Source organism: Astyanax mexicanus, chromosome 10 (assembly GCF_023375975.1).
Source record: "Astyanax mexicanus isolate ESR-SI-001 chromosome 10, AstMex3_surface, whole genome shotgun sequence".
NCBI lineage: Eukaryota > Metazoa > Chordata > Actinopteri > Characiformes > Acestrorhamphidae > Astyanax > Astyanax mexicanus.
This window is the reverse complement of record NC_064417.1, coordinates 34323500-34336196: the sequence shown is the minus strand read 5'-3', so window position 1 is coordinate 34336196 and position 12697 is coordinate 34323500. Positions and strand designations below refer to the sequence as shown.

Below are 12697 nucleotides of genomic sequence, written 5' to 3'. Positions count from 1 at the left end.
AGTTACAAATCCCTAACACTCAAACCACTTCAGAAGGCGGTCTTAATTCACACTTAAACCTAAGAGAAATCTAATAACTCAAACCACTTCAGGAGGTTGGCTGAGATGCATTTAAACCAGGTACACATCTCAATCACTCAAACCACTTCAGAAGGTGATCTTAGTTCACATTTAAACCTATGAAAAATCTAATCCCTCAAATCAGTTTAGAAGGCGGTCTGAGGTGCATTTAAACAACATAAAAATCCCAATCTCTTAAACCCCTTCTGGAAGTGGTCTTGATTCTCATTTAAAACAGATACTTAACAGATCACTTAAACTGGTTCAGGTGGTGGTCTGAAACTCCTTTAAACCTAAGAGAAAGCAAGTCACTCAAATCACTTCAGAAGGTCGGCTGTGATGCATTTAACCAACATACAAATCCAATCCCTCAAATGACTTTAGAAAGTGGTCTGAGATGCATTTAAACCAGGTACAAATTCCAATCATTCAAACCACTTCAGAAGGTGATCTTAGTTCACATTTACACCTAAGAAAAATCTAATCCTTCAAATCACTTCAGAATGTGGTCTGAGATGCATATATACCACATAAAATCCAAATCCCTTAAACTGCTTCCAGAAGGTGGTCTTAATTCTTATTTACAACAGATACATTTGCGATCACTCAAATCACTTCAGAATGTGGTCTGAGATGCATATATACCACATAAAATCCAAATCCCTTAAACTGCTTCCAGAAGGTGGTCTTAATTCTTATTTACAACAGATACATTTGCGATCACTCAAATCACTTCAGAAGGTGGTCTGAGACGCTTTCAAACCAAGTACAAATCTGATCACTGAGAAGCAGAATGCCTCATCTGCTGAAGAAGATAAACCCACTCTACATGGGAAAGAGCGAATTAAAGCCTGGGCTGAGGGGATTAGAGCCCCGCCCCTTTGCGGAGGAGTCGCTCTCTGGATCAGATCAAACAGCGGGGGGGGGGGGGTTCAGGTGAGCTTTCAGGGTGGCTGCAATAATGAGGGGTCAGTCCGAAACATGGCAGCCTGACAAAACGCACAATTACACTGCAGAGGTCGGGGCAGATTACAGCGGGTCAAAGCGCAGGAAACGAGCCACCGTTACGTCCTCTGTGATCTCTAATAAATCAAAAAGACATTAATCCCTCAAATCAGAGCCGTATTAATCAGTTATTAACCTTAATACTTCATACATTATGTATCCACTATGAATTATTCAGACACTACAATGATTTATCGACTTCACTATCAATGGTTGAGTATACACTATAAATTATTCAGAAACTACAATGATCTATCCAGAGATCACTATAAACTGTTCTGTATCCACTATGAATTATTCAGACACTACAATGATTATCGACTTCACTATCAATTGCTAAGTATACATTATGAATTATTCAGAAGCTACTATAAATTGTTTACTATCCTCTATGAATTATTCAGAAACTACAATGATTATCAACTTCACTATCAATTGTTGAGTATACATTATGAATTATTCAGAAGCTACTATAAATTGTTTACTATCCTCTATGAATTATTCAGAAACTACAATGATTATCAACTTCACTATCAATTGTTGAGTATACATTATGAATTATTCAGAAGCTACTATAAATTGTTTAGTATCCCCTATGAATTATTCAGAAACTACAATGATTTATCAGGACATTACTATGAATTGTTCAGTATCCACTATGAATTATTCAGAAACTACAATACTTTATAAAGAGATCCCTATAAATTGTTTAGTATCCTTTATGAATTATTCAGAAACTACAATGATCCATTAAGAGATCACTATGAATAGTTTAGTATCCTTTATAAATTATTAAAAAACAACAATGCCTTATCAAGAGATCCCTACAAATTGTTCAGAATCCACTATGAATTATTCAGAAACTACAATAATTGATCAAGAGATCTCTATAAATTGTGTAGTATCCTTAATGAATTATTCAGAAACTACAATAATGTATCAAGAGATCACTATACATTGTTTAGTATCCTTTATAAATTATTCAGAAATAACAGTGACTTATCAAGAGATCCCTACAAATTGTTCAGTATCCACTATGAATTATCCAATATCCATTATGAAGTGCTCTGTTTTCTTAATGAATTAGTGTGTATTCACTATGAATTATTCAGAAACTACAATGATTTATTTAGTGAATATTAAGTATTTTGTGTGGACTGGCAGTACACACTTTGATTTATTTTATGTGTACTATAAATAATTTAGTATCCACTTTGTCTATGATGAACAATTTAGTATCCACTATGATTTTTACCTTGCATTATTATGTATCAACTATAAATTATTTAGTTTTTACTACAGATTCTTCTTCTATTTCCCCATTCAGAGATGAATATTATCGGCCTGTAGCCTGCTGCTAACCCCGGCTAGCATTGCTGAAGCAGCATTAGTATTACCCGCTAACCGCACTAAGAGCTAGCCTCTTTAGCCACTAGCGGTTAGCCGCTAATGCTAATGCTCCGGCCTTAGTGCTGCAGAAATTCAATAATCTAAGCTTACTACAAATAAACAGAAGCCCTTTACTCAACCAAATAAACTAAGTTTTCAGAACAGAAATCTGTGTAGATTTACATCCAGTGCTCGTAATTAAACATACTTTAAAATAAATCTTTTTTAATTACAGTTTTGCACTTTTACTTAGCTTGGTTTTACTTAACTTAGTTATTTACCCCCCTCAACAACCACCACCCAGCAGCGAGACCTGCTGAATTAGAAGTTCGTTATAGTGTCTCTTAAAATACGCCTTATAATCCGGTGCGCCTTATGTATGAAAATAGACCAGAAAATAGACGTTCATTGAATGACGCCTCATAGTGAGAAAAATACGGTACTCAACTAAGTAAAAAAATACGTTTTAAGAAATGTAGGCAATCTTTTCTGCAAAAACTTTGAAAGTTTTTTTCAGTGTAAAAACGTTATGATGAAACTGGCTCTCATCAGGACTGCTTGAGGAAAGGAAGAGCAAGAGTTTCTTCTGTTGCACAGGATAAGTTCATCAGAGTTACCAGACTCAGAAACTGCAAATTAAGAGCAACCTCAGATAAGATCCACCTAAATGCTTCACAGAGAATGTGTGTGTGTGTGTGTGTGCATATGTTTGTGTGCTTGCATGTGTGTGTATGTGTTTTAATTATTTGTAATGTATTTTAATGTGCTGTGCTGTTTTTCTTGCACTGGTTTCTCTGGACTGGGTTTGATCTGACTCTGCTGGTTCTGGTTTGACAGTGCGGTGCTGTCTCACGCGCCCCAACAGTCCAAAGCAATTACATCCAAGACTGTTCTAACCCCTCAGAACCGAGTCCATTTGGGTCACAAACAGGAGGAAAAAAGCAGCTCTAATTACTTCTGAAATAATGACGCTCGCCCCCGCGGCTCTCCCCATTTAACATTCACTCACAACATCTCACACTGTACCCGCCCTGACACCCCTAGTGCGGGAGTGTGTGTGTGTGTGTGTGTGTGTCTGAGTGTTTACATACATTTTAAGTAGTCTACAAGGTCTATAACCAAGATGCCAAGAGAACAGAGCTGTGTTTGCTCCTCAGGGGATGGTTTGCTTGTATACCTGTATATGTTATGAGGTGTTATCTTGGTCAGTGTGCTTATAGTAAGGACAGATGAATAGATATCACAGGCACTATAAATTATAGTCAACTATAAATAAATATAACTCACCCAATAGATCAAGTGGCAAGAATATAAACAAGTAATCACCTAATAACTAAAAATCTAATAATATGCTCATATCACACGATAAATGGAACCAATTAAAAAACATATATATATATATATATATATATATCGTCGCTGTCCGATGAAAAGCACGTATCTCCAAAAACCGGACTTTTCAGGAAAAGCAAAAAACGTTTTTAATTAAATAATATTGGGTAAAATAAACAACAGATAACGCTGTTTACATATAATTTAGTTCTAAAATTCATATATATTATTTTGATTTCTTAAGTTATATAGTTTTATATGTTAAATGGACTTACGTGCTTTGTACACGGCAAAAAGGACATACGCGGGTGTTCCATACGCGGGCGTTACAGTGAATTCCAAAGAGTCACGTCCACCAAGCTGCGCAGTTTGAACGCTCTCCTTACACTCTACCGGTATAAATCATGTTTTAACGGGAGCAGAGTCTAGTATTACAGTTATTGACTAAAAATCACACTGAATCCTTAGTGTGACTTATTGTTTCCATGCTGGTTTAATATCTGACGCGCGGAAATGCGCGATCAGCTGATCCTCATACCCCAAAAGAGACCAAACATTACATTAAAAAAAACTACGAAAATATTTTTCTACAAAACGGGTTTTCCCCAACACAGCATATTTAAACAGTTGATTATATTAGCAAGACCTGGACTGTTTACATATTGTTTTGCACAATACCTTACTGCCTTTTAAAGAGGCAGGATGCATGCTCCTGGTGTCCTCTGCTCCCACCTTTTGGAATCAACCAATGCATACATCTTTCACAAATCAGTTTAGCCAGATAACTAGCTAGGAAATTCCTACTGAACAATTCTTAACACTAAAATCTGAATAATTCAGAAATATAATTCAGAAATACTGCATTGTAAAATATTTGTTATATTTTAATCTATTCTGCATCAAGAACACAACATGACAGATATTTATAGATTTATTAAGAAATGTTTTACTATGTCACTTAGATACCTTTCAACTAATACAAATTTAAAAGTTACAGACAATGTAATTTATAAATCAAGTTATTATTTACTGTACGAGGAAACGTCAATCATTTAATAAAAACCTCATATAAATTTCAGATATGTACAAGAAAAAACATACGAACCAACAAACATTTCAATAGAATAACCTGTATCAACTACTAATAAAATGTTATATCTCTTTTTGATAAATAACTAAATTCCATGTAGATATTGGATACAAATCTGAATTACTTGTGGGAAATCATTAGGAAAACACATAAATCATGTTTTGAGACTCACAGTCAGACTCAAGAAAATGGTCTGTGGCTTTTTTTTTTTTATGTACACACGTGAGCCAACTCCACATTAAACAGTGAACCTGCAGACTGGTGATGCATATCACTCATAGTTAAGTGAATCATAAAATCCATGAAAGTCCTTGGGAATGAAATTCTTAAGTTCTTGGAGGTGCTTGTATTTCAGCGCCTTGATTCTCAGGCTGGATGTGTACAGTGGTAGCACTGTGGTGTCACTGTTCCTCTTCCTAAGAGTGGGTGAGAGGTAAGGTGTCCAGTCATCTGCATGGACAGTTTTGTAGTCCATGGTACCATCCACGTTGTACCTGAGAAAAAGAGGGTGAAAAGTAAGAATGGGAAAGGGGCCAGGAGATCAAAGGAAAACAGAGGGAAGAGAGCAAATGGTAAAAAACACAAAAAGTGTGCAAATTTATAACAGGTAAGTATAACAGGTAAGCATCTAAGGTAAGTATAACAGGTACGTATAACAGGTAAGCATCTATGGTAAGTATAACAGGTAAGCATCTATGGTAAGTTTAACAGGTAAGTATAACAGGTAAGCATCTATGGTAAGTATAACAGGTAAGCATCTAAGGCAAGGCAAGTTTATTTATATAGCACCTTTCATACACAACGGTCATTCAAAGTGCTAAGGTAAGTATAACAACAGTTTAATATAACCAGTAATGATACCAGGGATATATCAGTCGGGTGGTGATAAGAACTGCCATTATCTTAATCGCGAATGTCTGTTTTGTTAATTTTTTATTTATGTTTGTGCAACTCAATGAGACATAATTGAGCGTACTAGAGTGAGACAGATGAGAATCTATGTCATGGAGCATACCTGATAGCCCGGAGGTCAAACACAGTTGATTCTCCAGGGTTTTTGCCAGGACGGATGGACTTACAAAGCTTCAGCTTGCTGTAGTCCTGGAAGAAACTGTGGTTGACATATTGCACATTGTATGGCCTGGGATTGGACCGTGCTGCTCTGATCACCGTGGCATACTCGGCTGGAACATGGATGTCTCTGTCTCTCAGTCTTCTCTCTATCACGCTGTGCACGGAGTCGCATTCCATTTGTGTATGCCCTTTTTCCAAGTACTTCTGGGTAACGACCTTTTGCTTCTCAGTTGCAAACTTCAGCAGAGCATTGCTTAAAACTATGTTGCGATTTTGATAGCTGCATCCATCACTCCATAAGATGTATTCATCATGCATGCTGTGTTCCTCAAGGAAGTGGATGATACATGAAGCAAATTCATTAGCTGTGAGTCCACCTTCCCCTTCATGCCACAAATAATTAGTAGCATCATGGGTTGCCATGTTGTACATTGTGAAGTTGTGGACACCAAGCTTGGTTTTATAGTAGAGTGCTGAGGCTTGAAGTTTGGGGCAAAGAAGTAAACCCTGCAGATCCATACACACCACCATTGTTTTCTCAGTTGCATTGTTTTTATCTTCCTGCTTGCTCACTCTTGCTGACTCCTTCTTCCTGCAATGTTCTTCCCATGTGCCAGCATCTATGTTTCCAACTTTATATGAACAGCACGTATTGCACTGATCTTTCTTGGGGTGAAACAGCGAGAGATTTAATTGGTTAAAAATGCTACTGAATACTTGTCTTGAAAGAGACTGGACATTATTTTCTGCACAAGCATGGGTGTATTCAGAATGAAGATGGCTGATGGATTTAAAAAGAGGTTCCAAGTACATTTTTGTAGAGGAAGATCTGCAGTAATGAGATGGAACCTTAGGAAGGTCCTTTAGAAACTGCTGAAGGAACTCAACCTCTTCATTCCTGATGCTGGTTTTCTTTATCTTTTCAGGCTCTCTCCGGCCAACCCAACTTAGAAAGCACCACTGCTTGATCCCTAGTGTTGAAAGAAACATGCTCTGACATACCCTGGTCCTTTTGCCATCCACTTTAAGGTGACACAGAATGGATGCTGACCTCCTTGACTGTTCTTCTCCTGTCCGTCGTCTTCTCACAGGGCCTACATCTACCAGTGACACAACATAAATTTTCCTCTCCCTCCAGTCTAATTTTTCCCAGAAGTATTTAAAAATTGCCTCCCTGTCCGCTTCCTGTATTGCTTCACAGTGCAGCTTTTTCGATTTCCTACAAAATACAGACTGGCATGGCCTACCCATTTTTCTTTCTTCCCTCGTCACTTCCTCATTTTGCCTTCTTCCAAGATATGACTGACCCATCATTCTTCTCCTTTTCTGAGTGTTGACTTTCCAGGTCTCTGTGTTTGTCCGCCTTTTTGGTCTTCCCATGCGAGACTCTCCACCTAAAGCCTCCTCAGCTACATCATTTTCTTTATTGCCCTCTTGAAGGAAAAAAACAAACAAACATTCTTACTTCATTTCAAGTGTTTAATAAAAATAAAAAAAACACAACGAGTGTCCCAAACGCTAAAGTGTAAAGTGTTACTTTTCATATAACTAGCTCTGAAATTATTTCTAGAACAAAATGTTAAAATTCAAGTTATGAAATTAGTCTTGTCATTTATGTTACATTGGAATTTTAACCTTAAACAGGTAAGTATCTCAGGTAAGTATCTCAGGGATTTTGTATCAATATTCAGAACCGGGTCTGAGCTCTTATGGGATAACAAGTACATCCGTGTGTGTGTGTGTGTGTGAGAGAGAGAGAGAGAAAGAGAGAGAGAGACACACACATACCCACTAGTTCAGATCCATTGTGTGCCATTTGACCTTGTCCATCAGCAGCATCCTCTTGTCCAGAGATATTTCTTGAACAATGTGCATCTTTAATAAAAAAACAACAGAAAAATTTGTTATTTGCTTTCTTGCATTTCCAGTGCTCAGCCCAATAGATCTCATAATTACGTGTCCCAAACCCTTTAAAATGTGTTACTTTTCATATAACTAGCTCTGAAATTATTTCTAGAACAAAATGTTAAAATTCAAGTTATGAAATTAGTCTTGTCATTTATGTTACATTGGAATTTTAACCTTAAACAGGTAAGTATCTCAGGTAAGTATCTCAGGTAAGTATCTCAGGTAAGTATCTCAGGTAAGTATCTCAGGTAAGTATCTCAGGGATTTTGTATCAATATTCAGAACCGGGTCTGAGCTCTTATGGGATAACAAGTCCATCCGTGTGTGTGTGTGTGTGTGTGTGTGTGTGTGAGAGAGAGAAAAAGGGAGAGAGAGAGAGAGACACACACATACCCACTAGTTCAGATCCATTGTGTGCCATTTGATCTTGTCCATCAGCAGCATCCTCTTGTCCAGAGATATTTTTTGAACAATGTGCATCTTTAATAAAAAAACAACAGAAAAATTTGCTATTTGCTTTCTTGCATTTCCAGTGCTCAGCCCAATAGATCTCATAATTACGTGTCCTAAACCCTTTACTTTTCATATAACTAGCTCTGAAATTATTTCTAGAACAAAATGTTAAAATTCAAATTACTAAATTATTCTTATCATTTATGTTACATTGGAATTTTAACCTTAAAATATTAAGTTATGTACCCCCTTTCTCATGTAATAAGAAATAAACAGGTAAATATCTCAGGTAAAGTATCTTAGGGATTTTGTATCAATATTCAAAACTGGGTCTAAACTTTTATGGGTTAAATAGTCTCTCTTTCTCTCTCACACCCACACTTCTCTCCCTCTGTGTGTTTTTCAGACACATACCGTCTTTTTCGGATTCATTATGTTCCACCTGATCTTGCACATCCTCAGTGGCCTGTTCTTGTCCAGAGATATTTCTGGGGCAAAGTGCATCTTCAATAAAAAGAAAAGAAAATATTGTAACAGTGCCTGCACTAGTTGACCGAATTCAGGCTTTGTTTTGAAGAGTAAAAACTTAAATTCTGAAATCTTTACTCTGTCTGACTTAATGTTAATACACATTTTCCATAAACCTTGCTCCTCACAAGAGGACTCAATGCATCCTAACACGACTTCTTCTTGCCTTACAGCCTCACCCTCTTCCTCGTCTTCCTCATCTTCCTCACTAAACACCTTTTCCTCCAGTGTCCTATCATACGGTACATTTACCAGTGCACATAGCTCTTTCAATGAGAGAGACATTTCTGGTCTGAAAGAGACAGATTTCACACAAAACATAACGTTAACTGCCTGACCCTCTACTAGTTAGCTAGCTAGCTAATGTGTGTTTTAGACAACTAGCTAGCTAGCTAGTTAACTTAGCTGACTAGCCTTTAAGCAAGTTAACCTTATTACGAACGAAAATCTGTAATAAACACTGCTCAAATGAAGTAACATAGAACTGTGACACATATTTACACGTGTTAGCGACTAGTTAAAACAGATACAGTTTAATTCTTACCTTGAGTGTTTGAGCTACGCTGCCGGAGAACAACTTTCTTCACGTCCACAGAGAGAGGTGGCGGGGGTTGGGAGGAGGAGATACGCGGTTTGACAGACAGGTCTAGCAGCCAATGGAGATACGCGGAAAACAGATGAGCGATTTTTCAGACTTTTGATTGGTCATTTTCATCTTCACTTGTATGGATAGGTAGAGATGCATTCCCACATTCAACACATGAAAAAAAGTAAAAAACGCAAAAACTGGAGATACGTGTTTTTCATCGGACAGCGACGATATATATATATATATATATATATATATATATATATATATATAATATTGTCATTTAGAGCATTTATTTGCAGCTAATGAGAAATGGCTGAAATAACAGAAAAAAATAAAAATAAAAAGGTGCAGAGCTTTCAGACCTCAAATAATGCAAAGAAACAATTTCATACTCATAAAGTTGTAATAGTTCAGAATATTTGGTGGAATAACCCTGGTTTTTAATCACAGTTTTCATGCATCTTGGCATGTTCTCCTCCACCAGTCTTGCACACTGCTTTTGAATACCTTTATGCCACTCTTGGTGCAAAAATTCTAGCAGTTCAGTTTGGTTTGATGGCTTCATTCATCTTCCTCTTAATTATATACCAATATTTTCAATTTGGTAAAATCCTTTATTTGTGAGTGTTTTTTTTTTTTTCCAAAGCTGTATATTATGTGTATGTATATTTTTATACAGTTGTATATATGATTCTTTGTCCTCACAAAGTATGAAAGTATGTGTGTGTGTGTGTGTGTGTGTGTGTGTGCAGTAAGGCTGCAGGGCTCTGGCTCTGGTTGCTGAGGCCGGGCTCCGCTGAGACAGCGTCCTCCTGACATGTGAAATCAATCTGAGTGAATTTGCCCGTAGACGTCCCGCCTCCGTCACCGCGGGCAAGTTATCCTCATTTATTCCCATTTCCTAATGCTGCCTCTCCACGTTCAGAAACACAGCCGTGCTGGATCTGCACTTATTTATTCATTTATTTATTTCTCATTACAGAAAAAAAATCTATACTGCTCTCAGAACCTATATGTGATGGGGATTTTATTTATTTATTTGTCTGTCAACACAAAAAAAAAACAAAATGTACACAAAGCTAAAAATGTCAAGGATTTATAAGAAGCTTATTTGCTCCAGAGAGTCAGTTTTCCCTATAATACTCTATAATCTTCATAAGATACATGCCATAATGCACTACAGAAAGCGTAGGAGATGCTCTACAATGCTCTATAATGTTCATAAGATGTTCTATAATGTTCATAATAATGTTCACACGCTCATTCTGACAGACTGTAATATACCACAGGAAGTGTAGAGGGTGCTCTAATCAACAAGCTCATTCTGTCAGACTGTAATACACCACAGGAAGTGTAGAGAGTGCTCTATAATGCTCTATAATGCTTGTATGATCCACAAGCTCATTCTGACAGACTGTAAAACATCACAGGAAGTGTAGAGGGTGCTCTAGAATGCTCTATAATGCTTGTATAATCCACACGCTCATTCTGACAGACTGTAATACACTACAGAAAGTGTAGGAGGTGCTCTAAAATGCTCTATAATGCTTGTATAATCCACAAGCTCATTCTGTCAGACTGTAATACACCACAGAAAGTGTAGAGAGTGCTCTATAATGCTCTATAATGCTTGTATAATCCACAAGCTCATTATGACAGACTGTAATACACTACAGGAAGTGTAGAGGGTGCTCTATAATGCTCTATAATGCTCGTATAATCCACACGCTCATTCTGACAGACTGTAATACACTACAGGAAGTGTAGAGAGTGCTCTATAATGCGCTTTAATGCTTGTATGATCCACAAGCTCATTCTGACAGACTGTAATACACCACAGGAAGTGTAGAGGGTGCTCTATAATGCTCATATAATCCACACGCTGATTTTGACAGACTTTAATACACCACAGGATGCTTAGGGGATGCTTGATCTTTCACTTCCATGATAAAATTAACTTCTTATCAGGGTCATGAAGCAACGTTCAGTGAAATAGCTTTTATATAGGAATTTATGTTGTACTACATGGCAACAAACCTCTCTTGGTGACGGGAAATGGTACAGTATGTTGTGGAAAGTGCTGGGGAATGTGGTGAGAAAGTGTGTCTAGGAGTCTAAGGTAGAGCACGAGCTTTTAGTTTGTATCAGATTAATAGAAAGACTATTTGAGTTAGTAATTTTCGAAATTGTGCTACAAGTAGCAGTTTGTGTCTTGGCAACTGCAAAAAAACTGCTATAAAGCTCATGTTAAGCTGCTGATTGACATCATTAGGACGGGTATTGTATGGAATAATGGCTACTCATTGGCTATTGTGAGCTGATTATTGAACTTTTGCGGTGGAATAAAGCATGGTTAGATCCTGAAGGCCAGCAGAGCGTCTTCAAAACCGCAACCTTTCGGAACGAGCGCTCTGAACTTTGAACGCTAACAGAATTTCCTTTGTGATTGGATTTGCTTCCTGGAGCTTTGAATTAGCAACAAGCTGCCCAGGTTATGGGAACACACACACACACACACACACACATACACACACTCACATACATACAGATATAGACAGATATAAATGGATCAGTGGAGGAGTAATCTCATCTCGGTGCCACTCACAGTAATACAATATGCCTGCCTAACAGGATCTGATGGCAGTGCTCGGTGTGTGTGTGTGTTTTGCAGTGTGTGTGTGGTTCTGGTTTGTGTCTGCAGCAGTACTGGTGATGTGTTGGACAGCAGGGTTTAATCCCAGGTCTATGGCAGGTTACCTGCTGTGTCTATGGCCCTTCAGGCAAAAGGCTAAATGAGTGGCGCCTGGCAGCCTGGCAGCCTGGCACACCGAGGCTTCCCGAGGTTTTGGAGGAGAACACCTGCTCCCCTTAAACGAGGTCTGGAGAACTTGAAAGAGCTTAAAAAAAAAGACTGCGAAAAGGTCAGTGTTATACATCAAAATATGTCAGTGTGTTTTATTCTCTGCTTTATGGTATACTGTGCATCAAGAAAATGCCTCAAAATATTGTGATTGGTTTTGTCAATCAATAAAAAAGCTCATATGATTAAACTCTAAGCTTTATAATAATGGGTATTTTTAATTATAGACAGACAGACAGAGAGCGTACATTTCAGTATATAAATAAATAAAGCAATGGTGTGCTATATCACTAAATAACAATAATGCTGTAATGCTCTACATGAACCAAAGGGGTGCTCTATAATGCTCTATAATGTTCATATTGTCCACATTGCTTATTCTGATAGAGTGTTATAAACTACAGGA

The 12697-nt window shown here is 37.5% G+C and overlaps 1 protein-coding gene and 1 long non-coding RNA gene across 7 annotated transcripts; one reads left to right on the top strand and one right to left on the bottom strand.

Annotated features, from left to right (window-relative positions):
- Window positions 1–4704: 4704 nt before the first annotated feature.
- Window positions 4705–9661, bottom strand: LOC125804754 (uncharacterized). Of its 6 annotated transcripts, XM_049484171.1 has the most exons (7): window positions 9384–9661; window positions 9019–9131; window positions 8726–8815; window positions 8252–8338; window positions 7739–7825; window positions 5892–7383; window positions 4705–5370 (listed from the first exon to the last, which is right to left on the bottom strand). In XM_049484171.1, exons 2-7 carry the CDS (start codon window positions 9122–9124, stop codon window positions 5148–5150), a joined length of 2085 nt encoding a protein of 694 aa, XP_049340128.1. In that variant the 5' UTR covers window positions 9125–9131; window positions 9384–9661; the 3' UTR covers window positions 4705–5147. The 6 variants fall into 6 exon arrangements, with proteins under 6 accessions (XP_049340128.1, XP_049340129.1, XP_049340130.1 ...); XM_049484172.1 differs by lacking the exon at window positions 7739–7825; XM_049484173.1 differs by lacking the exon at window positions 8252–8338.
- LOC125804755 (uncharacterized) lies at window positions 5370–8231 on the top strand. The gene is made up of 3 exons (XR_007440929.1): window positions 5370–5522; window positions 5588–7607; window positions 8042–8231. It is a non-coding gene; the product is annotated as an uncharacterized LOC125804755 (long non-coding RNA).
- Window positions 9662–12697: the final 3036 nt, after the last annotated feature.

Coding starts and splice junctions, on each gene's coding strand:
- LOC125804754 (XM_049484171.1), bottom strand. CDS start 9,124: ATGTCTCTCTCATTGAAAGAGCTATGTGCACTGGTAAATGTACCGTAT. Junction 8,339..8,725: donor TAATGAATCCGAAAAAGACG/GTATGTGTCTGA, acceptor TTTTTATTAAAG/ATGCACATTGTTCAAAAAAT. Junction 7,826..8,251: donor CAATGGATCTGAACTAGTGG/GTATGTGTGTGT, acceptor TTTTTATTAAAG/ATGCACATTGTTCAAGAAAT.